The following is a 26,908-nucleotide window of genomic DNA, read 5'->3' as shown; positions in this document are numbered from 1 at the left end:
GGTATCTGTGAGAGGGTGGGTGGTTTTGTTGAAAAATGTTTGAAAACTGAACAAGAAACTTCCCCGAAACACAGAGGGTATTTGTGTCTTCGAACTCACCCCCGCCCCCCACACCCAAGGGAATAAGCTATTGCTGCTGCCAAGCTTTGAGAGAAAACCTTGGTCACTATTGTGCAGGTTTATTGCATCCGTGATGGTCACCCTCAGAAACTTCCTCCTTTGATGAAACAGATGACCTGACCCAGGCTTGATCCCAGCCGCACAAAAATAATTCCAAATAAGGATCTGCAGCCTGAAAAGCTGCTGTGCTCAAGAAAAGGATAAACTGACCATGTTTAGCAGCAACTTAAATTAAAGGAAGCTGTTTGACTTCATCACCTCTCGCAGCTGCCAAAGTGATACACCTCCCTGCACCTCTAGCTGTGATCAGGAGGGAGGTAAATCAAAGTAAATTATATTTTCTGCTTCTGACAGACAAGGTTTATGTTCCTCAGTTTGCCAAACACCAGTGGGTAACAAGGGGGAGCCTTGGGAAAAAGCATCTTGGGGTGGGGGGGAGATGCCCAGCAGGCTCTGTGAGTGCTTCTCTGTTTGCAGAGAATTCACATAACTCAAACATATCTCCCCCCATAGGCTGGTTCACAGGGTTGATATGCTCACATTATCTGAATTACAGCCAATAGATGCAAATCCTTTTGGCTGGCAGTTGTCATTACAGGATAACATCTCAGCAATTGGTGGATAACTGCTATTAATAAGGCACTACCAGATGTGGCAACTGACAGCTTTTGTCACCACACAGTCACAAAGATGACAAAAGGAGGTGTTATTCTGGTTTGGTTCCAATAAGCAGTGAAAATACTAAAAAGAGGAACTCATAAAAGCACTATTATCCAGTGAATAGTGATTTGCAGTTTAAATGCAAGGGTAAGCAAAGGGTCTTTTAATTTCTGAACCAACAATAAAAACCCCCACATGTATTGAAAATCAAGCAAAGAGAGGTAAGAACTGGTTAATCTGAATTAATCTTGCCAAGAGAACAGAGAAAATATAAAGGTTCTTTGAGGCAAATAGATTGAGAGCACAGAGCGCTATGTACTTTGTCACAGCAGAACTCCAAGCTAGTGCTTTGGACTCCAAGTGAAATCATTACTGGGCTGGAAGAAGTCTTTGACACGGTTCGTGATGAGTGCTGCCAGCCTGCCATCATCCTGAGTGCTGGAGGGTGAGATCAGCATCTCCCATAAAAGCTTGAGTCCCCGAGTATTCTGAATCTTATCTGATATTCCTTGAACTTTCAATATGTTTACATTATTTATCACACAGTATTAGGTTGTACTGAATTAATTAATGCTACACTTCCAGACTTCTGCTTGTCATCTGTAGGCTGCCAGAAACTGTCGCTCTTCTTTCCCAATGTGTAACTGCTCTAATTTCTCAGTGTATTTTGCAACGCACAAAAGGTGCTAAGAAATCAGCTCAAGCACCCCACAATCTTGCTTTTGCTCAGCGTTAAGCAGGATTGTGTGTATGGAAGCCCCCAGGTCAGACTGACATGTCACCAGAGCCTGGGATTAGGGAGACACAGCTCACCTGCCTGCTCTTGTGGCTGTGTTTGACTCGGACATGTTTAGGAGTCAGAGATTTGCTAAGGTGGTTGCAGAGCTGTGGTTCTGGCTTGCTCTCTGCTCGTAGCTCATCACGGTTTCTTGAGATTTTGAGGTTGCCGATATGATGCTGGAGGATTTCCTTGGTGTTCTGGTCTAAGGAGGAGCAGAGCAGATGTTCCTGGGGACTCTGCTGAATCTAAAGCCTGTCTCGTGGTCATGGGTGACTGAGAGACAGGCTTCAAGTTCCTGATGGTTCAGAGAAAGGACATTTCATTGCACTGGATCTTGGTGGGTCTTATTTCCGAATTCTGTGGGTGAAGGTATCGCATGAAAAAAAGCAGACGGTACAAATGGAAAGTGAAATTTATAATTTCACTTTCATTCACTTTAATTCAAAACATATAAGAGACCCTGGGGTCCCTTCTGTCATATGCTCTTTTTCAGGAAGAAGGTGGTCAAGGACAGGCAGATGAAAAAAAATCCCACAAAAGAAGAACTTGGCCTCAGAGGGACCGCCCTTAGAGAAAGAAATGGCCTGAAAAAGAAAATGAGGAAACAGAAAATACTGCACTACAGTCACTAAAAGTTCAGAGGGCTCAAACTCCTCTGATCCCCGGGGAAGGATCACTTCCACACTACACTTCAGATAACACCAAAATGTGGAACTGGAGGTTTGGCAGCAAGGGTCTGTTTGTCGGTGGAGGTTATGTGACTGGAGAATAACGAGCAAAATATATGACATATCCAGGTGACTTCCAACTTGTTAGGCTGACCTGAACAGCATGCGAGGCTTTAGAAGAAGTCTTGAAGGAAAGAATAATGAAAGGAAGCATGGAAAGCGAGACAAAAGGCAACGTGGGTTTGGCAAAGCTAGAATGTGCAGGACCAACTTGACCTTGGCTCTGATAAACAGTTTCCCAGCTCTAACCTGTCAAAGGCATACATTTCTGTAAGCTGGCTCCATTGCTTCTGAGATGACTTGGGAGCAGTGGTCACTTGCAGGACTAAGTGCATGATAGTAAGAGGCATTCAGTGTCCTTTGGGAACCAGCTGAATCCTACCACAGGTTGCAGCCGGGCAAACCTAATTCTAGGGACAAATCTGGCAGCTCAAATCTAGGTGGACTCAGAAAAAACATTGTGTACGATGTCAGATGGGAACTCTTGATGAAACTGGAGGAGACTGGGGTTAGTGAAAGGAGTATGAAGTGACATAATGGAAATGGGCTGAGAAATATGAGAAGGCCACAAAGGCAGGGACTGATACTGAGAAGTTCTTAAAGCCAGGGAAAAGTGATGCTAGAAAGGCTGTACATTAGAGCAGATGCAAAGAAATCGTGCACATATGACTGAAAATGGAGAGCACTGCTTACGAGCAGAAACCTAGCTCTTGTCCAGTTTAGCAGAACAAAGTTTAGTGGAGATGACAATGTTATCCAAGCATCAGGAGCTACTGAAGAGACTTCACCATGATAAACACCACTGTGGTACAAGAACAAGTGTTTCTAGATTGGCCATAAATGACAAGTGAGAAAATAGTTGGAAGTATCAGAGAACTGAGGTCCTGAAAAAATCCTCCAGTGTCCACACTCCTGGTTTAAAAGAGGAGTTTGGGGGATTATCCCACAACCCCCAGGGAGGGCTCAGACCCACAGTCTGTGACCCACCAAGCACTAGGGGATACCACCAGCCTCATTAGCCGTACTGCACATGTTCACAGGCCTACGTCCAGAGTTTTCTCTAGAAGGGAGGAAATGCGAGCCTAAGAGCAGAAAAGGAGGAAGATGACGTGTCTGGAGGAAATCCCACAAGCAGCCTGACCTCCTCCTGCCGCTGCGCTGCCTCCTCCCTCCCTGCTGCTGCCCAGAAACAGGGACACTGAATCCCACGCCTGAAGTGTCAGCTGCCTTCTCAGTCCGTTCTAGTCGCTCCCCAAACCCTCCCATTCTCCTGCTCGCCTTCTTGTCTCCATCCATCAACTCGCTAATGTCTTCCAGGAAGACTGATGAACCTTCCCCTCACCCCTGCCCTTGCGTCTCCGCTCTCTCCCATCACATACCCAGAAACACGACGTCCTTTCCTGTAAGGCCCTTTTATCCCCATCACGTGCTCGCCAAGCACGCGTCATCCCTTTGAGTCCTGCTATCTCACTCATCCAACTCATTTGTCTGACGGTGTCACAGCCCCGAGTTGGCCACAGCTTTAGAAAGGCATTTCCCAAGGAACAAAAAGTCTGTGAAGTCCAAAAACCAAGCTTGCTTTCTTCCTCTCTACGCTTAGAAAATTATCTCATCTTTTCAAATAAAGGCTAGAAATAAAAGGATTGCTAACAGCTCTCTACCATCCACCGAATCTCAGCGGGGTGGCTTCTTTCTCTCAGGTTTGCTCTGAGTAACACTCCCTTCCCAAGCTGCAGCAACCTCTTGAACTTCCCCTTTTGGGTTCCTACGAAAGCTCTCCCTGTCACCTGGGAGGTCTGACAGTGTGTCCTGTCCTTGGTCCTCTCAGCACCCTCCCAGTATCTTCTGCTGGCAGCCTGGAAGGTTTTTTGAACTACTGACTATTGCTCTTAAGGTTAGGAGTGAAATTCTACCTTCAGAAGGCTTCCTCCTGGAAGCTGCTCCACATTTTGAATGCTGGATGCTGTTCTGGTCCTCATATTCCTGGTCCTCACACCTCAGAAACGTTCCATATAAATGGAAAAGGTTCAAAGAAGGGCAAAGATTATCTAAGGTTTGGGATAACTGAATAAACTGGGACACTGCAGCCTCAGAAAGCAATGACTAGGGTGGGATAGGATAGAGTTCCACAGTATCTCCATTGCCCAGGTAAAGGCGGGTAGGACCAGCACTTTAGCATCTTTCTGAACACAAGAACGGAGGACATCAAATTAAATTAGTTGGAACCAGGTTCAAAACAAAAGACTACACAGGTCTTCATGCAACAAATTGTAAATCCATGGAGCTCCTTTTCAGGGGTTCAGGGGGGAGACAGGAGAAGGACGGCTTAGGACTTACTACAGAGAAATCATGGAGTCAGGAATATCCCTCGAGCTAAAAATTGCCAGCACCTAAAAGTGCATCAGAAGGAAGCATCATTAGTTTACCTCGTTCTTACTCTTCCTCTGGACAGCTGCTTGTAACCACTCTCGGAGGCAGGACTGGATGGATTCTTGGTCTGAAACCACTCTGCTGTTCCCACAGACTCAGCAGAAAGCCCCCGGGCAAGAACAGTCAGACCATCGGCAGAATTCACCCGCGTGCCTCCAGCATCCGGCTCCTCTCTCACCTCTCTCCTGTCCCACCTGAAGCTGGCGTTGCTCCACTCCGCAGACTCCTCCTGGATGGGACGGCAGGCAACTCACCCCTCCCTGCTGCCCACCATGTCCTTGCAACAGCCTTTTCCAACTCGGGATAGCTGTTTCCACCCCAGGTACACCAGCATATAGATGTCTATTTATAAAATATGTATTCTATTTATTAATTGAATATATTTATTATTATATATGTATATATATTTGATACACACAGTGTATATCCTATATCCAGCTGTCATTTTGAGGAGTGTTCAGATAGAGTGAAGAGAGCCATGTGGACGACACAGTATTGTTGCTACAGGTACAAGAAAAAGTCTGAGTGTTTGTAGCTCAAGTCTGCATGATTTTTCAGGCAGGAAAGAAAATTTGAAAGCATCACAATGAGTGTAAACCCAAGAAACAAGGCAAGATGGGCAGTTTTAGACAAACACGTTACAAAGCAACGCTCCTGGAAATTGATTCTATGATTTAAAAGTTCACAAACTTTTTAATAATTTGTTTAATGATTAAAAACTCATCAATCGATGAGAATTAATCTCCTGCAAAACTCTGGTTTGCAGGAGAAGCACTAGACTGGTGGATAAGCAATATATTCAGGCGCCTTGGGTTCTCGGCTCCATTAATAACAGCCAGACCTCTTGCCCTGCCCAGGCCCATGGTTACAGACAGCGCTTTTCCTTTGAATAGCTCTTTATTGGCTTCTCTCCGCTGCAGCGCTTGCTGAAGCGATGACAAGCGAGCATACTGATGAGCTGGAAACCTGTGTACCATCGAACTTGGTACTAAAGTGGGGCTTAAAAGCCGTGCTCTAAACAACACATCACATGGGATATGCCATCAAGCTCAGAAACTTCCCCATGACGAAGCCAGACACAGAAACACAGCTACAAGCTGGACTGTGAGTTAGCCAAGTCACTTGCATTGCTGAGCACGTGTCACCTACGGAAAAAATTGCATCTCGGATCGCAAAAATTCAGAGACCCACATTATCATGAAATATGAGTCTCCAGGTTATTTGAGCTTGTCTGCTGGAAATTGGCAGCATCCCCAAAAAATGAGGATGGGGAGTAGTTTACTTGACATCAAGAAGGTTTATTCTCTCATCTCTTGTGAATACCATCTACAGAGTATTAATGCTCATCATGCTCATTTCAGTCTGATGACTGAAAGCTATTAATCAAGTTTGGTATATAATTTTTTTTTTCATGTGTTATCTGTAAAGTATCCTACTGCCTGCCTGAGTCTCTCCATTCAGCACCTTCAGGAGGCTACCAGAGTAAAAACGTAATTGACTTAAAGGCCAGATAGGAGAAGAAAAGGAAGTAAGTTATTCTCTATGCTTTTCTGTGATGTCTCAGTGTGTTATCAGAAGCCAAGAACTTCAGGGAAAGATGTCAGAGATGGAGACACCATGGAGGAGGGGGGAACTGTCTGACTCATACCCCTTGCTGGGCATCTATAGCACCAAAGAAATATCTACGTACTAAATGAGAGTAATTTGCAAAGATGCAGTAGCGATTCCATCCTACGTGATTACAGTTACACTTCAACAGACAACTCTAAATGCTGCTAAAAGAGTTTATTAAAGACTGTACTAACAGTTCTCATAACAATGGCACGTACAATGATTCAAAATCATGACAAATAGCGTGGAATTTTGAAGAGCATTATAATAATACACCATGGACAAGAACAAAGCGGATGTGCCGTCTCAGAAACTACGAGCAGGCCCATGAAATACAGGAGTCATATCACACAGCTGTAAAAGTGTCAGAGAAAATAGAAAAAAAATAGTCACTCAATATGCAGTCCTTGAATTTATTGACAGTATTACAGTACTTTATGGACAAGGACTGGCTTGTTCCAGCTGCGCTTTCCAGAGCACAAAGGCAGCTGGAAATAGCAAAAAAATCCCCAAAATAATGAAAACCCTCCAACAACCATACCTCAGGTGCAATCACTACTCCAGACCTTCCTGCTTATGAATTTTCAGTCAGAAATTCTGACCTCCCTGCAATCACTTTGCTCAGGACAGTGTTTTGTTTTGCAAGAAAACAAAACCAGGATGCTTCTTTAAGACAGTGCAAAAATATTTTCAATGGTATCATTAAATCACAGATTAATGACAATCAGCATGGATCAACCGCAGCACGGCCAACAGCGACTTCAAGATCAGAACTGAACAGACCTGCTGCCCATTGACCAGCGCTCCAGACTGAGTGCTTGCAGAGGGGAGACGTGTTGCTCTCTCCCAAGCGAGCCATCATTTCTGGGTTCATAGTGAGGAATGGTCTCAGCTACTTCAGGGTAACAAAATGCTACAGAAAGCCTGCAAGTATTAAATTATCCAATCCTATGTCAAAAAACGAACAAAGGAAATATTGATGTGGAAAAAGTATACAGCAGCCATGTTATTTGTCATGGCTCTAATGTTGTTCCCTTTCCTTACCGTGTCAGTCACGGTAGCCAAAGTGTGACTTGCGGAGTTCAGCAGCTTACAGCACCGCCGTGGTGATGCAGGATTCCCAGCAGCACACGGGGATTGATATTCTCCGCGACACACCATCTAACTACAACGGCAGGGCAGCTGCAGTCTGCTCCTGGTGCGTTGCCTTCGCAGCTTTTGGCTATGAGACCCTAGGCCCCTCTGCGCTTGTCCCACTGGTCTCGCCCATGCTCACAGCAGCACATCCATGGTCATACATTCATTTGGTGTGCATCTTCAGAGCAGTTTGCAACTTCTTTTTTAAGTAGATGTTGAGGTGTCTGCGTATCACGTTGGGGCATTGGTATAATTTGTGCCACAATATCCCCTGGCAGCTCCACAGTACATGAATTCAATGAAAGGTAACTGTGCTTCGCCAAACCTGCAAATCATTATTCTCCCCATTTCCACAAAGTTGTGTGTTTGTATCATAGTGTGATTATGTAGAACCTTTTTAATGTCTGCCAACTTCAGAGGATAAAATCACAGTGCTGCATATCAACAATACCCAGCATACCCAGCCTCCAATATAAAATAATTTATATACACAAAGCAGAATTTGCATCTTAAATAAGAAGAGATTGTCTCATTCTCTATGGTTTCTTACCCAGCTACTAAAAAATAAATAATTCACATCAGATTGATGGATTTGTTTCCTGTACAGCACACGTGCGCTATCGGAGCTGACAAAGACAACATGAAAAAACCTTTTGTAATTAATAAAAGAGAACTGTTGAACACTTGCACATATTGGCACAAGGCAGAAGAGAAAAGGGAACATTACACAGCTCAGCTCAGGTGCCCTCCTCCGTGGAGCGGGACTCAGATTTCAACTTTACAAATTCTCTGGCAACTTCATCATTGGTTCTTTGAGACAGAATCCTTAGGACGGTAAGTCCAGTCTCATCCATGTGAATCCTGCGCCCGAGGGGGCACCAGCAAGCACAGCTTCCTTTGTCTGCTATGTCTCTGAGCTGCATCACTGCTATCCCCAGTACTCGGTCCTCCCGAGCAAAGCAGTAATCCTTTACACAGACTTGGAGCTCGTAGGCATCAGGGCCGTCTTCATTTCCCAATATGCTGAAAAACACACACAGGTTTACTTACAGTTTCTCAGAATGTATAAATTCCTCTGCAAAATAAAGGTGCCAGCAGCTGACTAGAGTGCTTAGATGAGCCACAGAAAACTCCTTTCTACAGAAAACCCTGGTCAGAGAGGGAGAAGTAAAACCTATGGCATATGGGCATTTTGCTGATTTACAGCTGATAAAGACAACCTGGCTACTTAAAAATAAAAACCAAACAACCCTTACCAAGCTGCCTCTGCACGTGTGTGTGTGTTAAACTGTGAAATGAGAGGAGCGGAGAACATTAAAGCCATGCTAATAGATTTTCAACTCAGATTAAACATTTCTGCTTCTGTTCAGGGTTGCTTCATTTCAGTAATTAATATTTTAATTAGATGAAGTCTTTGTTAAAGATTCAGAACCTTCCATTAAAGCAAAAGCTAATAAAAACACACCCCCAACCTTTCTGATGTTTCTGAAATGAAAAGAATAAAGAAAAAGGGACAAAATCTCTTCACTTAGAGGAAGCCTGCCTTTCCTCACATCAAAGAAAAAATTATACGGACAGTCCCTCTCTCCCTATAATGTTTACAGTCTTCTGCTGGTCATCTCTTCTCCTCTCATTCTTACTGTACAGCTGGGTGAACACTAGTCTGTAGCTCCCTTTGTTGAGCCTTCCAAGAAGGAAGATGCCTTTGTAATAATGAAAGCCAGATAAGAAGAGCTCAATACTCGGTGTTGAGAAAGACCGCAATTTTAGCAGTGCAACTTGCTACCCGTTCCAAGGGCTGTATCCTTGGAAACAAGTTCAGAAAGCATGTCCCACAGGTCAAGTCGGGATAAAAACGCAGATTAAGATTAAAATAACTAAAAATATGTAATGAACTTTTAGCTTCAACTCTACCAATAAAAGACACAAAGTTCATTAAAACGATGGAGCACAATAAAATATGTTGATAGGACAAACAACGCATTTCAGAAGGTAGCCAAAGGACACTGCTGATATAGAACAGACCTCAGCATCCCCGCCCCAGCAAAAACTCCTCTAATCTAGCTTTTTCCTGCCAAGACACCAAACACTGGGCCAGGCCACTGGTTCAAGTACTCTTTTGGGCCCTCAGCAGGCTGTTCGTGGACACTGGAAAACCCTATCTGTCCTCTGCATCTGCACTTGCCATGTCAGATCCCCAGGCTATTTTTCACACTTACAAGTGAAAGGTTTCATTGTACTTGGGAGCCCAGTTGTTGCTCTTCGATTTGGTTGTGAACTTCCTCTTCTTGTCACTCTGATGGGGCCCAATCATGGTGATTTCAACAAATGGACGGAACATGCCGGACGTTTGCCACTTCAGGTCATTGGCTGCCACAACTGGAAAAGAGAGTCACAACCTGTTTTACAGTAAATACTCATTTGTTCCCATTGCTCTGGACACCTTTCCGCTCTGCTCTGCTTTCAGTTTCTTGTTTCAGAGGACACAGTCCAACTCAAAACATGCGAGTGTCCTGACACATGTGGGCAGGACTTTTTTATAATACAAAGATATGCTTTTTTTGCTCTAGTTTAAGTTCTGTAAAGGGAATTTAATGCTTGGGACAGCACTTAGCTTTTGCCATATGCATAGTCAAGAAATTAGTCCAAAAATACAGACATTCATGCAGCTCCAGGCAGGCTGCCCTGCCAGTTCAGTGCTTAACTCTATATTATGTGTGGGATGAGAAAAAAAAGGGGCATGTTGGGGGCTGATATTAAGGTCTCTGTTGAAAAGGAAAATGAGACTGCAGGTAAGAACAAACAAAGCCCATGAGCTGTGGGTGGTTCCAGAACCCAGAATTATTAGCTCTTTAATTCTCATTCTCTCTCAGGTCACTGCAGGGAGCAGACTGAAGCACAGGAAATAGCTCTGAAAATCAGTTTCTGCATTGCAGTATAGATTTAGCCAGGAGAAGAGAGGCCTGAAGAGCTGTTTATATAAATCTTTAGAGGAAATTAAAGTAGTTAAATATGCTGTATTTGAGCAAAGGAGACAAAGGAGGAAGAGGAAGCCTGGGATGAATCATTGCTTTGGTTATTTTCAAAGCAGCTCTTCAGGGACCAACGTGGCCTTCAGGACAGGGGAGAGGAGCCTCTGAACTCTTACTGGCTCTGCGATGTCTTGGTTTACACTGAGCAATTTCGCAACACTGCCCTGTCATGCTGCCCTGTTCTCTGCAGCACAGGCTGAACTGTGGTGCCTGCTTAGAGCCATCATCTGATTTTTGTTTACTTTGTGTATCATTGCCAATAAACAACAGGACTGTACATTGCCATGTCACTGGCTGGACTGGACAAGCTCATTTGCTGTTTCTCTACATGTTCCTGATGTGAAACAGAGAAAACAATTCTGGATTCACATCACATGAGCTAACACAGAAATTTAATGACTGCCAGCTGGAGATTTGCCTCGATACAGTCACAGAGCCTGAGCAGTAACACGTGCTTTGCCATACCTTTCACCGTGACCTTGTGTTCACCAGTTCCTGGGTGGGTATACAGGTCGATCTGTATGGACACTTCACCCACAGGATCATCCACACCAGAGCCTGTTGGAAGAAAATTGACATCCCCCATGCACACACGGATGATTGTTTATTGGCACCCATCTTTGGTTTATGGCCTCAGCAAGACAACAGCATTTTCACAGTACACCTTCCATAGCCATCTCTTCAGTCAACATTGATAATGTAACATTAATGCAAAATAACATCAGGCTTGCATGCCCAACACGCATAAACACCAACATTTTTTGCACTCCACCATAAAGATCACATCCTGTTGAGAATACTAGTAAGAATTTTAAAAGAATTTAAGAGACCTAAAGCTCAACAATGGATCCTCACAGAGAGCAAGGATTTTTCAGAGATTCCTGCCAAGCTACTGTGTGCACATGCAGGCATTCCAGTGGTGGGCATTGGCATTCCTGTCCGCTCAGGGAAGTAGGGAGGACAAAAGAAAACAAAACAAACAAACAAAAAAACATACCAGAGAAGAAGTTTAGGAAAAAAAAAAAAGATGTTAGTGATTTGCACTAAGCCATAATGCGGTCTCACCCTCCAAGAAGCTTTTTTCATGTTGTACATCAGATAGAAGTTGTCATCCTGACTGCCTATCTGCTTCCCTTTGGAGGATGATGAGAATCCCTTCACTGGTGTGCATCAAAAATGATGAGAGAGAAGCACTCACAACTTGCATACTTATTTCCCTTCATCAATTAGCCAGGGAGAAAACAAGACGTAGCTTCACAAAGGAAATGACAAAATGATGTAACAGAGGGAGAAGATCTCATGAACCTTACAATTTGTTTATTATGATGTTTTCAATTTTTAAACTTTTAATCATAATTATGATGCAATATGTGGAAATGACATTTTTCTCGGTAGGAAAGTCAGGATGTCATGTAAATTACAGAAAAAGACTACTTTGCAAAACGAAAATGAAGTCTTTGATAAGACTGGGATTAATTTTACTTTGATAACTGTCTGATCTCAGGTTGACAATTAGCCATGCTGTTGTAATTGGGATACCTACAGGGTAATTGGGTACCTACAAACAGCAGTGTTATTTTGTCAATTTTGAGGCTAAGACACATTACTAAGTGAAAGAATTGGTGTGTTTGAAATGCAAGATAAGGAGCTTGAAGGATATCATTAAACAAACATTTTGATTAGATAGATCTAACACGTCAACTTTCACAAGAACAGTCTGCAGGCAGCAAAAACACTCATTTAAAAACCAAGAGGTTACGAGCTAGTCTGTGCAATTCTCTGAAGAGAATTACATGGCACAGAACTGTAGGCAGTGAAAGTCACATTAACATACAAATAAAAGTATCTGAGCAAACATAACAGAACCTCAAATTATTATCTTAGGGTAGATTCTCATTCTTGACTTGAGTACAACAAACAGCCTCTAGGCTGTAACATTTGTACATGATCTTGAATGTACTGTTTTCTCCTCACTTAGAAGGACAGTGTTCCTCCTTTTCTGTCTATAAGCACAGAGCTTTAAAATTGGTAGGCTTAATTATTGACCTGACCCAGCTGATGGTGCAGGTCTGTCGCTTATTCTGTCAGCATTTTCCATGGGAACCAATGAGATTACCAACCCTATACAACAACTTTATCAGGCCACATCTGCAGAAACATCAACCGCCAAACACTGAGGTCTTCATTTTACTATCTTTAGTGTAATTAATAGGTTATAAAGGAGACACTGATGCTTCAGAGGAATGACAGCGGAATCATCCCATTACCTTTGAGAGAGACAAAATTTTTTTTCTACCTTCATTCTTGTCTTTTCATACAAAAATCTTGTTCTATTAACTGAAATGTTCAGAGGCAAAAACCACTTTGTAGATGGCCAGTGAAAAATACTCTGATCGTGTACAACTGTGTATATACACATACTTGCACACTTAGTGACAAGCAGATTTAAATCTTGACATGAACGTCTCATTGGTATTGTGATCCTGGAAGGTGAAACTGCAGAACTGAGCTCATGCAATGTGTTACAGATGTATTTCAGCTAAGATAACAAAAAGACTTCGGACAGCAGAAAATAAATTGAGAGAGAAAACAGAACAAGACAATTTTTTAGGGCTCTCCTGAGCACCCAGACTTTTAGCTACCCCCCTTCAAGCCAGGTGTTTCAAGCTCGGCTGTAACCTTGAGTGCATATCAGACATTACCACGTATTACAGTAGCCCATCTCAGCAGACCATACGCATGCAAGTCTAGGACTTGAAACACCAATACATAGCCCATGGTAGAGGGTAGGGGAACAAGTCCATAGCATCTCTCAAAAAACAGTCCACTTTTGAGACAGCTTTCACATCCCATGAATAAATCTCAAGCTTGGGGACAGGCTCTCAGGCAGGGTACAGACTTCTACACCGCACAACCCATGGCTCCGTTCGTGGGATGCAAGCATTCGGTGAAGGTTCACTTCTACAGGGTGCTATGGGGAACGGTTTCTGGAAAAGGTTTCTGACCATGGGCAAGATGACTTCAAAAGCAAGGCAGTTGGCTAATGTTGTTAGGGTAACAACATTAGTCTTGAACATACCCTTATCAGGAAGAACATCCTCATTAGCGGTAAACCTAATACCTTTCCCATCATGCACTGAGACATGAATTCAAAAGGCAAGAAGCAAGCAGGATAAAGAAAGAAGAGTGTGAATTACAACCCAATTAGCAGTGTCACTTAAACAAATACAAGACAAATATTGTAGCTCTTAATAGGCAAAATAACCTCTTAGATCTTCTGCACCAACACAGGCTTTGGAGAGCAAGGCTGTCTGCGAGTAAGGGATTGTCTGGGTTAAAACAAGAACAGAATTTGTGCTGGCATAACTAAACTGCAAGCCGTGATCCAACTTTGCAGAGCAAACATTTAACTGCACAGTGCTATAGAAGCCTGCTCAGTAAGAAAACGAGGGCAATAGATACCTCACAAACTGGAAGATGCAAACATTGAGCAGTGAAGTAAGAGAGGCAAACGGTCAGCATTTAAATAGTTCTGCATGCAGCCATTTCATCCCATAGGCTTGTGGGAAATTTGACTTATGCAAAGGGAAACATCAGTCAGAGCGCTCTGGTAAGCAGATGTCAGCTGTAAATACTAGTGCTGTCCCTTGTGTCCCTCCAACGCACATGCAGATCTCCAAACCAATCTACCAATGGGGGTTACTGAGTAGTGTATGCAAGCAATATCCTTTTCTAGCCCTGATCGCAGGAGCAAGTCGTGCCTTTCTCAGAGATATTCCATCATTGATCCTACAGGTATAGGTGGTGTAGCTCCAGTGTTTTGTTCCCCGAACAGGGTCCAAAACTCTCAAGCCCACTAATGTAGAAGATGCTGATTTGGATCAGCTCAATGGCCCACTACGCTCAGTACCTGTCTCCTAAAGTGGCTCAGACGAGCCACAAAGAAATGCCATCAGTCAGCTATGAGATATAATTGATGACCTTGTAATGAGTGCATCTTATGTCCTAAAACTGGAGCTTAATATTTTTCTAAGCTTAAAGAAAAATAAAAATACCCAACACACACACACTTCTGTGGCAACTCTGTATATTCCTGCTGCTCTCAGATTATATTCAATTCTCTTTGTGTATCTACTAAACACTCACCCTCAGTGGAGTTTTACAGTCAAATCATGCATTGCATGAAGCTGCATCCTCATACCAGCTTTGAATTTGCCACTTTGCAACTTCTACGGAGCATCTTTCTCCTCTAATTTTAAACACTCCTGACTGTAGCATGGAGTGTAGAAGAGCAGTGCTGCACACATCCTTATATCTTGGCTCATCACAACAACATAATAGGATCCACACAAAAAACTAGCTTCAATTCATGGTCTGTATATATAATGGGAAACATTTGCCATAGAACAGCAAAGACTGAAAACACACTGTGCACACAAGTTCGCAGTTAAAACACGCAGTTCGCGTGTTTGTGTAACTCTAATGGCAACAGCCAAGTTCCCAGAGTGTGGATCTGGCAGTCTTTGACCTGTCTGACCACTGGATGTCATCGTTGCTCTGCTGGGACACAGCTATAGGACTATTCTCTCAAATGCACATACTGACTCTTTAGTTAACTTCAGTGTTTTAATGCAGTATATTTCAATCTAAGCAAGAATGTATCATGCTGCTAAAGCCAGGGATGATCCAGTCCCCCAAAACTATGCTCAACTTTTCACTTTAAAACTTTAAAAACAAACTTGTACAAATTCTCAGTACTTTCTCCACTGGTTGGGGAACGCCAGTATCGAGCAGTCTCATTTGCTCACGAGGGAAAACTGTGTTGGCTAGGGAGTGCTTTCCCCTTGACTTCAGGGCTCGGTGTGACACTATGCTGATAGAATTAGTACAGTCTGAGGGGTCGCCAGCTCTCATAGGCTTGGAAAGATTAAAGGAAAAAATGACCCCAAGCAAAAAGGTGGCAGAAAGACACCCCGATGGAGTTGTATGACTTTTGCTGCTGAGATGTAGTAGCCCAATGCCAAGGCTTGTGTTTAAACAACCTGAAAACTTAAAACGTCAGTTTCAGTTTTGACCTAACCTCTAATAGCATCTGTCCCCTCTTCCTGAGATTAGTGAGACTCATAGTCGGCCAGTGAAGGTCCCTTATAGACCAAATTATTCTGTACAACAATCTGGAGATGTTTACATGAAAGCAATCAAAGACAGAGACAATTAAGTGTTTACCCCTTCCAAATCAATGAAATAGCATGACTATCGTGCCTTCTCAAAGAGCTACCAAAGAACTCCAGTGATGCATCCCAGCAGCTTACCAATATGTTGTGGTGATTTGTAATCATCTAGCTCGCACATATCCTATACTGGCTGCAGACAAAACAGTGCTTTTGTTACTCTCCTGAGAGACTTCTCCCTTTACAGGCAGCATGTAGCTCCGTGACTCACCACATTGCTGTCAATCAGCCTTAGTCAGACCTACACGGGCTGCTGGCAGCTGGCCTGTGACACAGGCACCGACTAGTTTCTGCGTGGTGTCTTCCTGAAATGGTCTCTCTCACCACCATCTAAGTCTCAGTACAGTAACTTCAAATTTTACTTCTTTTAAGTCACCCACCCACTTTAATCGATGAAACGTGACTGTTAAATGAGGATTGCAGAAAAAAAGACCGCAAACACCCCAGGACTTAGGCTTCACATATTTCTGCTCTCTCAAAACGTAGTTGTTGAGTGGGAAATAACCCCCTTTCCCTCCTTCCCAGCTGTCACGTTTCCAGAAATGTCACTGCCAAAGGCACTCTACAAACTGGCAGTACAAGACAGAGCAATTATGAGCAGAGCAGATAGCTCCATTCAACTTTGCCAACAACACAAAAGAGTCTTACCCTGGGCTGTCTGAGTCTGGACAAAGGTTTTTATGAGAGTGTCTGTGGTCTGAGTGTAGAGAGAGAGAGCATATCGAAGTGACTGCAGGTCTGGACTCTTCTCCAAGAAGGTTTTCTTCAGACCATTGCCACCAGCATGGAAATATTGCTAAGAGAAAAAGAAAGAGGAAAAATACTGAGGAAGAATTGAAACCAGCAACCAACATTTATGGGCTATTGTGTGTGTGGATGGGAAAGAGCTGGAAAAATTTCACAAAACAGCTTCTGTACTGGAAATCCAGCTCTTAGACCAACTGATACCAACTGCTCATGGATTTCCTCTTCCAAAGCACTTAAATATAAACATGCTGGCTCCCAGCACGTGCTGGTCACCTGAGCCTATTGAGGTTTACACAAACATGGCAGTATCACTCACTCAGTGCCATTATTGCTGTAACAGCAGCGACAGACTCCTGCTATCTCCTGAACTGGGACAGGCACTGACCTCCCAAATAGTATTTGGGGATGGAGCAAGGGGATGACAGAGACAGAAATGGCATCACTTACTTTGATAGTATCCAGTGCCAGATCCAAAACAGCACACTGCTTTGGAGTGAGACTCCTAGTTTCTTCTCTCACCATATGATCCTGCAAACAACCATTATACTTGACATGAGTATGCTGTCAGAGACTAAAGGAAAAGGAGTCCCCAGTATCACCTCTTTCTCTGGATTCATGCTGCAGCTACATGTCCACAGAATTAATTCAGCTGTTTAAGGAACACTTAATGGAGTCTCTCAGAGTAATTTATTACAGCTTAACTTGAAAATAAGCCCACTTTCTCTGTTTCTTGCAAGCACAGAAGGGAGAAATAAGGAAAGGAACTGGACAGAGACAAGTGACAATTTAAAATCACAGTTTGTCTCTCAGAAAACCCAAACAAGACTCTGCTTGTTACCCCATCATTCTAGAGCAGCCACAACAAAACTCTCAAAACACCACCTAAATCAAGGAATTCTGAGAACCAGATATTGGGCAAAGTTGTTAGATGTTGGTTGTGGATTTTTTTCAATTCTTCCATCTACAAAGGTCACCAATTCATCATATTGTTGGTGTAGAGGAAGAAAAACAAACAAACAAGCAACAAGTTCTAAAAAATACCTTTGCTAAAAGAAGAAATTGTTCCCATTAAGACCCACCATCTCTAATAGCAAAGAGTCAGGAATCCCTTGGGAAGGGATTCCCTTTCCTGCAGTGGGAGCATATCCCTGTTAGACTCCTGCCTGACTACAAGGATGTGTCATCCTTTGGTATTTCACTAAGCTCTTTCTCTCTGATGCTTGGTCTAGGTCTCAGGGAAAAACAGCACATTTTAGGCAGTGAAAGCTTTGCACAAACCCAAATTCTGTCTGAGCTGCTGGACGGTCAGGCCAGCTGGCTGCAGCCTGGGTGCTGAAGCATTCGTGAAAAAGATCCAGGCAAAGGCTACTTATCCATACCTTAAACGTGTCATAGCATTTAAGGAGACGCTTTCCAAGAGACATGTCTACTAAATTGTCCTTGAGTAAAGCATGCCTAGTGTGTGGCATCATGTGCGCATTTCACGCTGATAAGCCTGCTGACTACCCTGCAGTCCGGTGATTCTTCACATTGCCTGGTGCTGTTCTCATTCATTATCCACCATGATCTATCTCCTGCCTGATGGAGACAGGGCTCACTGTAGTCTAGGCGCAGTACTAGGCATTTGCCACGCTTCTCACAGACATCTAGCTAGCACCTTTGCACAGAGCTGCATTAAACCGTACAGAAGATGCCTCTCAAGTCAGCAGTACCTCAGACAAGTTTGCACTGTGCTTTCCTGAGTACTGGAGACATGCCTCAACTTGCCTCTTTTCCCCATGCAGGCTGCTCCTGGTCTGCAAAGGTATGTGCAGTGGCACAGTACTCTGTAAGCGGCAAAGTCTCTACTGTTGCGACAAGCTGTCCTTAGGGGAGCAACAGCTCTCCTCCCTCTTCTTCATGAGCTAGGGGTAATTCAATTGAAGATGATGTGGCTTCACACTTCAGTACACAGAGTGTAAAACATTCTTTCTCTGTCTGACAGTCAGATTAAGAGCACAATCAGCCAGAGCCCAAGGCCACGTTCAGGGGAAAGGCCAATTTAGTCAGGGTAGCTGTGTTCCGAAGGCAGAGTGACTTTCATGTCTGTTGAAATGACTTTCTAGGTCTGCCTGCCAGATTCCCCGCACTGCGACAGAAACCAGGTGGTCAGCATTTTTCTCTTGAGCACCTAAAGAGCTCATTCCCCCACTCTGAGCAGTCACCCCGCCTGTGCCCATGCCGTCATTGCACAGCAACAGGTCACTGGTTTCTAAGAGAGTTTCCCAGTGCCATGTACTTCAACACATTATGTAAAAATAACCCAGTGACTGGACTGGTAATGCTTGCACCTACATGCTGAGGAGCCCACGACTGTCATTCCCCTGCGCACCTGCCCTCTGCAAATCCCACACTGTTCCTATAAAGGACTACATGGAGTGCTACCTTGCACTTCCCAGATTGCTAGCCAGGAGCAAGCCACAAATATTTACATCAAATAATTATGCAATGTCAAGCAGAAGTAGTTTAAAAAACAAAACAAAACAAAAACCCCTAACTTTTCCTGGTGTCTCAGACTCATCCTTATATGCTCCACAGGTACTCTCGGAAGAACCTCTGTGGTCAGAGCTTGGCTGGTTACCCTGGGGACAGCACATGGGAGAGGAGGCTGCTGCTCCCCACCCCAGCTGCTGGCTATTAAGCAAACCAAGCAGAAAGAGTTTGATAATAAATGGGAGGCAGATATGTGGCACCAAGGTGCCAGGTTTATGTTTGGTTTTCTAAGCATTTTAAAATACACTGTGAAATTGATTTGTCATCAGGAGGAGAGCCTGTGCTTGTCAGGTCTGTCTGTCTCAGTTTTCAGCTGAGTTATCTGATTCACTAGGGCTCTGTTCCCCCTGTTCTATTTAAAACAAATAAAGCTTAAAATCCATCCCATAATTTTCCCAGGCTTTTCGTGGAACTGCAAAATGCACAGGAGAGGGGCTCTGAAAAGCCATTTACTCATGCCTTCCCTGTTAGCTTACGTGTGCCTGCAAAAACAAAAAAAACATAATATCCATGATGCGTAAACAGACCCAAACAATTTACACTCTTGTAACACCTTTACTCTTCTGGAAATTTTTGGACGCAATGTTGGTTCACACCATCTGTCTGAACTAAAGGTCTCCAGAATTAAGGTGGTAGAGTGCTTTCATACTTGTGTACGGCTCCCTTGCCACATATAAAATCCTGTGTACCTGTGCTGCTGTACTCCTGCATGTGGATCTGCAAATAAAGGCGTGAACTGATTTGCATGATTACATGCATTTCTAAAAATGCAGTCCAGAGTTACCAAAGTTAAGCTTTACTGAAACTGAACTGAAGACAGGCTGCTGCTAAGGGATGGCTTTCATCTGACTGGTGCGAATGGAAACCAGCAAAGCTTCCAACTCATTGCTGGCAAAAGGCACCTTGTATATATTAAGAAATTTCAGTAATGAGAAAGTATGGAAGAAGTAAAAGATAACAGTGAATGTCATCGGCTATGCCTGAGAATGCAAGCAAGCCACAGGAACTTGCAGTCGTCTGTGCACAAACTTGTCCTTGTGACCTGGGAGGAGAAAACAGAGCAACTTCAGAGCTCTCCCTCTTTGACACCAGGAGTGCATGTAGAGGGCAGGGATGTCTTCTTCTTCCTCCAAATGCTGGGTTCTTGCTGATATTTTTGAAAGGGGAAGGGGATACTCACAGGAAAAGCGAGTCACATTTGGAGGCTGTGGTCCAGCTCCCACTCTCCCAGGCTGACTACAAAGCTCCTCGCTCCCCATTTCTCCCATGGAAGCGACACAGAGCATTGTAAGCGCAGGAAGCAGCGGAGGTAGTGCAATCCTCGGGAGCCACCACGTCACCAGGGAGGACAGCCTGGCTGTGGGAGTGCATGGGGCCGTCCCCCAGCACAAGTGACAGCTATTCCCCTGGGGAACCACACTTGAAGGTTTATGTTATGTCACTGTTAACTGCTATGTAACAACCTCAAAATGCAGCTGGAGAAAAGTGTGTGCATCTAATGACACACATGCACCTGCATGTCCAGATCACACACTACAATTACTAATAAGCACTACCTTAAGTGAATTGTGTACTGTCCTGGCTCATCAACATATGTACTTAAAATGTGTCTGCTGGGCAAGGGAAATAGACAGTCATATAAAGACAGTTGTAGTAAGTGTACAAGACAAAAAAAATTATGAGAAAAGACAAATGCATTTTGAAATTGCACTAATCACTTAGGAGAATGTCTTTTGCCATGAGATTTCCCTGATCACGCTCCGAGACAGAGTTCACGTTCAGCTCCGTCCTCCTTGCAGCACAAGTTTGTGCACTGTGACGCTTCAGATTTAGACCTCCTCTTGCACAATACCTGTTTTGTAGCACAAGTCAAACCACAACATAGTGCAATTTGAATGCTGTAAGGCATCACTATTTTCATACCATTCCCGTCGTGACCAGTGAATTAATGCTTGATTGGCTTACGATGATGTGGTGTGCACTTAGTAATGCTCATGTCATGCACTGTCACGTCATGCACTGTCAAAATACATCAACATAGCCTTCACGCTAAATGCCAGCTTGCCTGAAAAGAGAGCCCACGCAGAAAGAATTTACAGATACAGGCTCTCTTCCATAAGCAACAGTTATTTTTGTAACAGTTCATATAATTCACCAATAGCTAGCACAGTCATCTTCCCAACCAATATTTCATTACCAGGATCACACAAGGGACTCCCTTTTATAACATGGGGATACAGAGGAACTGGCTAGATATTGAGAACTCTACTTTTTTCATTTTAAATTGATATACCAAGCTGATCACTGTATCTACAGAAGAGAGAAACTACTTTGATGATTAAACCTACAATAAAATTTAACAGTTAAACACAATACTAATGTTAGCAGAATGCATTTAAAAGCAGATTTAATGCATTTAAAAGCATTTCTCTACAATTGTATTCAGTGACAAACCACTGGAAGCACAAGACATGCTACACACTACTACACTTCCATGCTTACACACATGGACATTAACACAAGCCATGCAGAACAATACCTTCAATTTTGACAAGTGTCCCAGTTCCTTAGCAGCACTGAAAATCAACTGTGTGCCCTATGATTGCAAGAAGTTAGAAAAGAAAGGAAGGAAAAAAAAAAAAAGATTATAAGCAAGCTTTGCATGTTTTTCCTCTGAGCAAGTCAAGTCAGTTCACAGCCAGAACTTTACATAACCACCCTGAGGCCAGTCATAACAACCTGTATCCTTGCCAGTTTATTACCTAGTATAAAACCTGGCATTTCCGTGGGTACCACATAAAGAGCTATTTTGGAGCACAATATTCTGCTAACTGGTTCACTCTTGCTTACAGCGGCCACCCGTTTAAGCCGGATGTGCCTTCAAATGGATTGCACAGGCTGGGGGTGAAGGCAGCGCACTTGCTTCATCTGCAAGTGCTCCTCTAGATTTCAAGTCAAGTCTAAATACATGGGAAGATGGCGTAAGGCTGGCCAAAGCAAAAGGTCACACAACTGATGACAATCTCTCTATAGAAGTAGACCCCAATCAACAGGGTGGGGGTAAGCATACATCAGATCAGAAACAAAACTGGATCTGAGCAGTTTTTGTGTGAGAGATCAGCAAACAAAGTCCAGTGAATACTACAGCATCGCCTTTACATGTCAAAAGCTTGGCAATGGCTCTTCTTCCCCTACTGTGGGTTACTGATGCTGTATGACCAACGATGAAACAAAAAGGGAAGATAAATCCCAATGACAGGGAATCTTGCTTCAAGCCACTTACACTCTAGTATAATGGATTTTTACATACTTTCTCTGCAATATTTATGACAAAGATATTTTCCCTCTTCCCCACCACAGCATTTCTCTGTTGTGTAATATTCCTTTTGCCTGGGGAGTTAAGTCCACAATTTAATGAGAAAGCCAAAAGCAAACAACACACTTCTCCAGCCTCTTCTCCAGGAGATGCTTTATGGGGTGTGCTGGAATTTATTTTCTTCCACTTCTCTCCTTTTCATTCATCTAATCTTGCCTTTTTCTTTAAAAAAGTCACAACTGCCTATTACTCCACTTGGAATAAAAACCCAGCCTACTGTAATTCTGCCTATGAATTGTGCATCTGTCACATCATGAAACTTTGCCCTCCACTTCAGCCCTCTTAGGCTAGTCAGATTTGGACTTAGGACCACGCCAGAGCTATGGGTGACCCCTCTTCCCTAACTAAACCTCCCCTCTATTATGTCTCTCAGGAATGCCTTATGTATGTCAGCAGAGCTGCCCTCTCAAAGATTATCTTTGGCTTTCCTTGCTTGCAATTGGTCATTAGGGGGTAGCATTAAAAATACATGTAAATGTCACCACAGGTATCAGTTCATAAGTGCTTGGGGATGTCCCAGCTGAATGCCTGAAATAAGCTTCCAGGGACAGACACTGGAGGGTGGCACTTTCCAGTAGGGTCTTTTTGCTCAGGAAAACACTTGGGAGAAGATGAAGCTCATCTTATTTGGAGACTGCTGGCTCCATGAGGACCACTTTTCCCCAAAGGTCTCCAGTAAATCCAGTTCTCCTTTCCACAGCCCTCCCTCCCTCTCCTTTACTACCCTTTCTCATCTCAACAGTCTTTCACCTTCCCACTTAACCACAACTGCCATGACCACTCCCCACCCTGAAATCCCTCAAAGTGTAACAAAGCAAGATGTAAAACCACAATTATTATATTGCCCTTTGCCCCTGCCTATGCCACTCAGTCTGTTTTCTTTGCTGCCTTCTTCAGTATTTGTTTATTTGTGGCCTTTTAAGTCAGTACTCTGTGGAGCTGGGACTACTCCATACATGCATTTGCAGAGAAGACTCTAGGAACTGGGCTCTACTGCAAAGATCATTGCTGAAATAATTCTTTTTTTTCTAGGATTAAAGTTAACATCTGCCCCACTGATGGGTTCCCCTCAGCAAAAAATTGTCTTTATACTTGTTGCTAGAGGGAGCAGGTACCCTTTTACAGAAGGAAAGCAGGCAGTTTACAGCTGTAACACTGGAAAGACTGAGACTCACACTAGGGACACTGGACACCCTCTGCCCATTACAACAGCAGTCCAGAAGTGAATTTTTAGATGAGATACTTTTTCTTTATTTTTGCCAGCTTCAGAAATTTCTTCAAGCTGAAAGACTCTCTGGTCTGAAATCACAGACAACCTCTCGATTTACTTTATCCATAACCATCACCTAACTCTCACCGTTCCTCAGCCTTTTATGTTTGTTGAATACAAATCAATACAGAATGAACATTATTGGCTTGGTAGCTAAAGAGAAGCTCTTGATAATGGATTAAATTCACAGCTCTTTGGGGGGAAGAAAGTGCAGGCAAGGACAATGCATCCATAAAGGAAAGCTTCTGAAATGAGACTGGGAGCTTCACTTGCTGCCAGTATCTAATGTGCAGTGTTAAGAGTACAACTCTCTAAACCGAGAGTACAAAATTCTCTGTATTTCCAGCAAGTGAGGTTGAACATGACTGCACACCAAGAGCAAGAACACAGAGATTTCACTGTGGGCCACACCAAATAATCCACCAAGGGACATGGCTTCAGCCAGTGCTCTGGTACGCAACAGATGCACTTGCTGTTCTGTACGATTGGTCATGAAGTTTGATTGACTTATGGGTCTTAAAACTCAAGGTTTTTGTGCCTGTTGACCAAGCAGAAAAAAAACATTAACATTTTTATAACCTGAATTTGGAAAAGTTAAGTGAGCAGTCTCAAAACACACTAACATTAACATTTCTTGATCCAGTATTTTCAACCTTTATTGGACACCTTTTTTTTTTTAAATATAAATTTGAACAGCATTAACTAGCCTAGGCACGTAGTCTCCCTGCCGCAGGCTTCTAAGGAGGGCAGATTGGTAACACTGAGCAATACCCAGTGACTTGATACGCTTCAAGGAACAAAGCTGCTCAGATAACTACTCCCCAGTTCTTGCCCACCAAGAAAATCCTCATCAATCAGTGCCAGTCTCTGTCAATGTGTCTGCAAAGAGAAGTTATTTTACTGTTACATTGAGTTTGTCATCAACGCTGGTAACATCTAATGAAAATCCGGACAGCTCCTTCCTCTGCCAAATGGCATTCTTGTAAACAAGATGCTATACCTCCTGAAAAAAGTTATTTATTAATGGAAAACATATCACAAAGCTCTACAGACAGCACTTATTCCAGGTGTGCCTCTAGGGAATTAAAACAACTAAACTTAAATATCAGGTAGTTTTGAGTAAAGCTGCCCATAATGGAATGCGATTAAAATGTCAATGATGGAAGATGAGGAAAAATTAAGTCCTTATTATGAATTGTTTCTGCCTAGCTCTGTGGCAAACATAGCTGGAAAGGGAAAAGCAGGAAACCTTAGTGCTGGTTTTCCTGGTTCTTCCCATGAAATTAGTTTTACCTTCCTAAACTTTTTGGAAACATGAAAGACATCTATAATCCACAACACCAAGATTTTAAATTCCTTGTTAATGGTCTGACTGTTTTTTTCATCTCACTGAAAGCATTCAGAGAAGGATCATCAGCTGACTCGAGTCTAATTGCTAGAAGCCAACAGAACTGCACTGATTTATATTCCAAGAGGCTCAAACTCTCACAGCTTAACTGTCCTACTGCTCAGTTGACAAAGTTAGGAAACAAAAGCCTACTGCAAGTCTTTTGAATTTCAGTCCTGTTTTGGAAAACATATTATTACTCAGGCTTATTTTTCTGAGACATACCAGTGCAAGGAAGTTTCATCTGGTGTTGTACATTCCTTTCGCAGATTTTTTTAATTCCTACATTCAACAACAATGAGATCTGATCATTTATTAGCAGCATTTAAGTTCATTTAAAAAACTTTATCATCAGGCAATGTTCACTACCACACACTAAAAATTAAGACTTTTTTTTAGCTGTTGTGGTGTATAAACATTGAGAAAATAGGCTTAAAGTGGGGATGAAAAAGGGAGAATAATCAACTGTCAGTACAGAGATCTCGGGCACATGTGCAGTTCACAGAGAATTTCATTCAAGGCTAAGAAGGCTTTTTCTCCTCATCACAGAGGCAGCCTTGGACTTTTTTGCTCCTAGCTAGCACAAGGGAGAGGATTCATTTAAACTAACACAAGTTAAGAAAGGTTTCAGAAAACCTCTTAAAGCCACACTCTCTTCCACCGGAGAAGAACTTTGGAGCAGTGCTGCTTGCAGGCGACCCTGAAGAACAGCCAGTTTGGAAGTCACGTGTAAAATCTGTCTGCAGCTTAAACAAAATTTTGTTCTTATCCTGGACCACATTCTCATTTAGTGAAGAGAAGCCTGATGAGTAGAAAAAAGCACAGCAGGAGCAAGAACAAATGGAGCCTCATGTGAATGGCTGCATCGTACCGTGTGAAATAAATAAAGGAGAGGCTCCAGAGGAATCATCTGTGTGTAAATTAAGCAATTCTTCATTGACCTGACTAGTCACTGATGGCATGCTATAGTTTTGTCCTAAGCAGCGAGGGAGAAAGAAATGTATAACTAATCCGTTAATATCCCCAAGTGTTGTGCACTGAACCCCAAAATAAGGATTCCCAGAGAGCTGTGTTTGCATATCTACTCATCCAAGACTGAGAGCATTTAATTAAATGTTGGTCTTTACTTAAAACTAGTGAGGTGTGAACTGCTCAGTGAGTTACTGGAGATCATGTTGCTGCTAATCTCACAACCCATGGGCAGCCAATGCTCAGAGAAGTAGAAGCCAGACATCTGAAAGTCAGTAAGATACTGGCAGCTCCAGTTGTCAGAGTGGGAGGCTGTAAAACTGCCCCGTCCCCATTGCATCCTTCACGGGCAGTAGCTGCCTGCTTTCTCACCTGAGCCTTGCCCTACACAAAATCTTCCAGAAGCAGCACAGAATGGAAGAGCAGAGCTCAGATTTTCTTCCCTGTGTAATACAGGCTGAGCTAATTTAAGTGGAGTAGATCGGTCTGGAGAATAACAGGCATTAAAGCACTGCGCAGTGACAGGGTCATGCAAGCAACAAATGAGACACACTGAAGCATGTCGAGAACCTTCTACCTGACAGGATGCTTTCCACGACCACCATCAAGAACACTTTTGCACCTCTGGCAATTTTACAGAAAGGAGATAAAATATTCCGTAAAAGGGACTCTTCTCTACTATGAATATCCCCTACTTCTTAAGGGCTGCAGAGGAGTTCTGGGAGGGAAACCCTCATCCAGTGGTCCTTCAAACATGAAGAGACAGCACTAGGGCTTTCTATTGCTGAGGGCAGGGACGACAGAGAGTTACAGTGCCTGGGGCTATTTCTGAGTCTAATGCTCCTTCTTTTAAGAGAAAGCAAAATTAGATAAGAGGTGCATGGCAGAGAAGCAGAA

General features: G+C 43.2%; 2 protein-coding genes across 2 annotated transcripts in view; one reads left to right on the top strand and one right to left on the bottom strand.

Annotated features, from left to right (window-relative positions):
- PIGO (phosphatidylinositol glycan anchor biosynthesis class O) overlaps positions 1–26,908 on the top strand; it is a 500,143-nt gene that overhangs the window by 186,417 nt on the left and 286,818 nt on the right. The window lies entirely within an intron of this gene.
- The window catches only part of UNC13B (unc-13 homolog B), a 221,834-nt gene continuing 201,471 nt past the window's right edge, over positions 6,546–26,908 (bottom strand). The window contains exons 35-40 of the mRNA XM_075488247.1: positions 21,549–21,605; positions 16,925–17,005; positions 16,379–16,526; positions 10,965–11,057; positions 9,687–9,846; positions 6,546–8,490 (exon numbers count right to left, since the gene is read on the bottom strand). Coding sequence (XP_075344362.1) covers positions 8,205–8,490; positions 9,687–9,846; positions 10,965–11,057; positions 16,379–16,526; positions 16,925–17,005; positions 21,549–21,605 — 825 coding nt within the window. The 3' untranslated portion in view covers positions 6,546–8,204. The remainder of the gene's footprint in view (positions 8,491–9,686; positions 9,847–10,964; positions 11,058–16,378; positions 16,527–16,924; positions 17,006–21,548; positions 21,606–26,908) is intronic.

This window comes from Mycteria americana, chromosome Z (genome assembly GCF_035582795.1).
Source record: "Mycteria americana isolate JAX WOST 10 ecotype Jacksonville Zoo and Gardens chromosome Z, USCA_MyAme_1.0, whole genome shotgun sequence".
NCBI lineage: Eukaryota > Metazoa > Chordata > Aves > Ciconiiformes > Ciconiidae > Mycteria > Mycteria americana.
The sequence above is the reverse complement of the archived record's forward strand: the minus strand, read 5'-3'. Positions and strand labels throughout refer to the sequence as shown.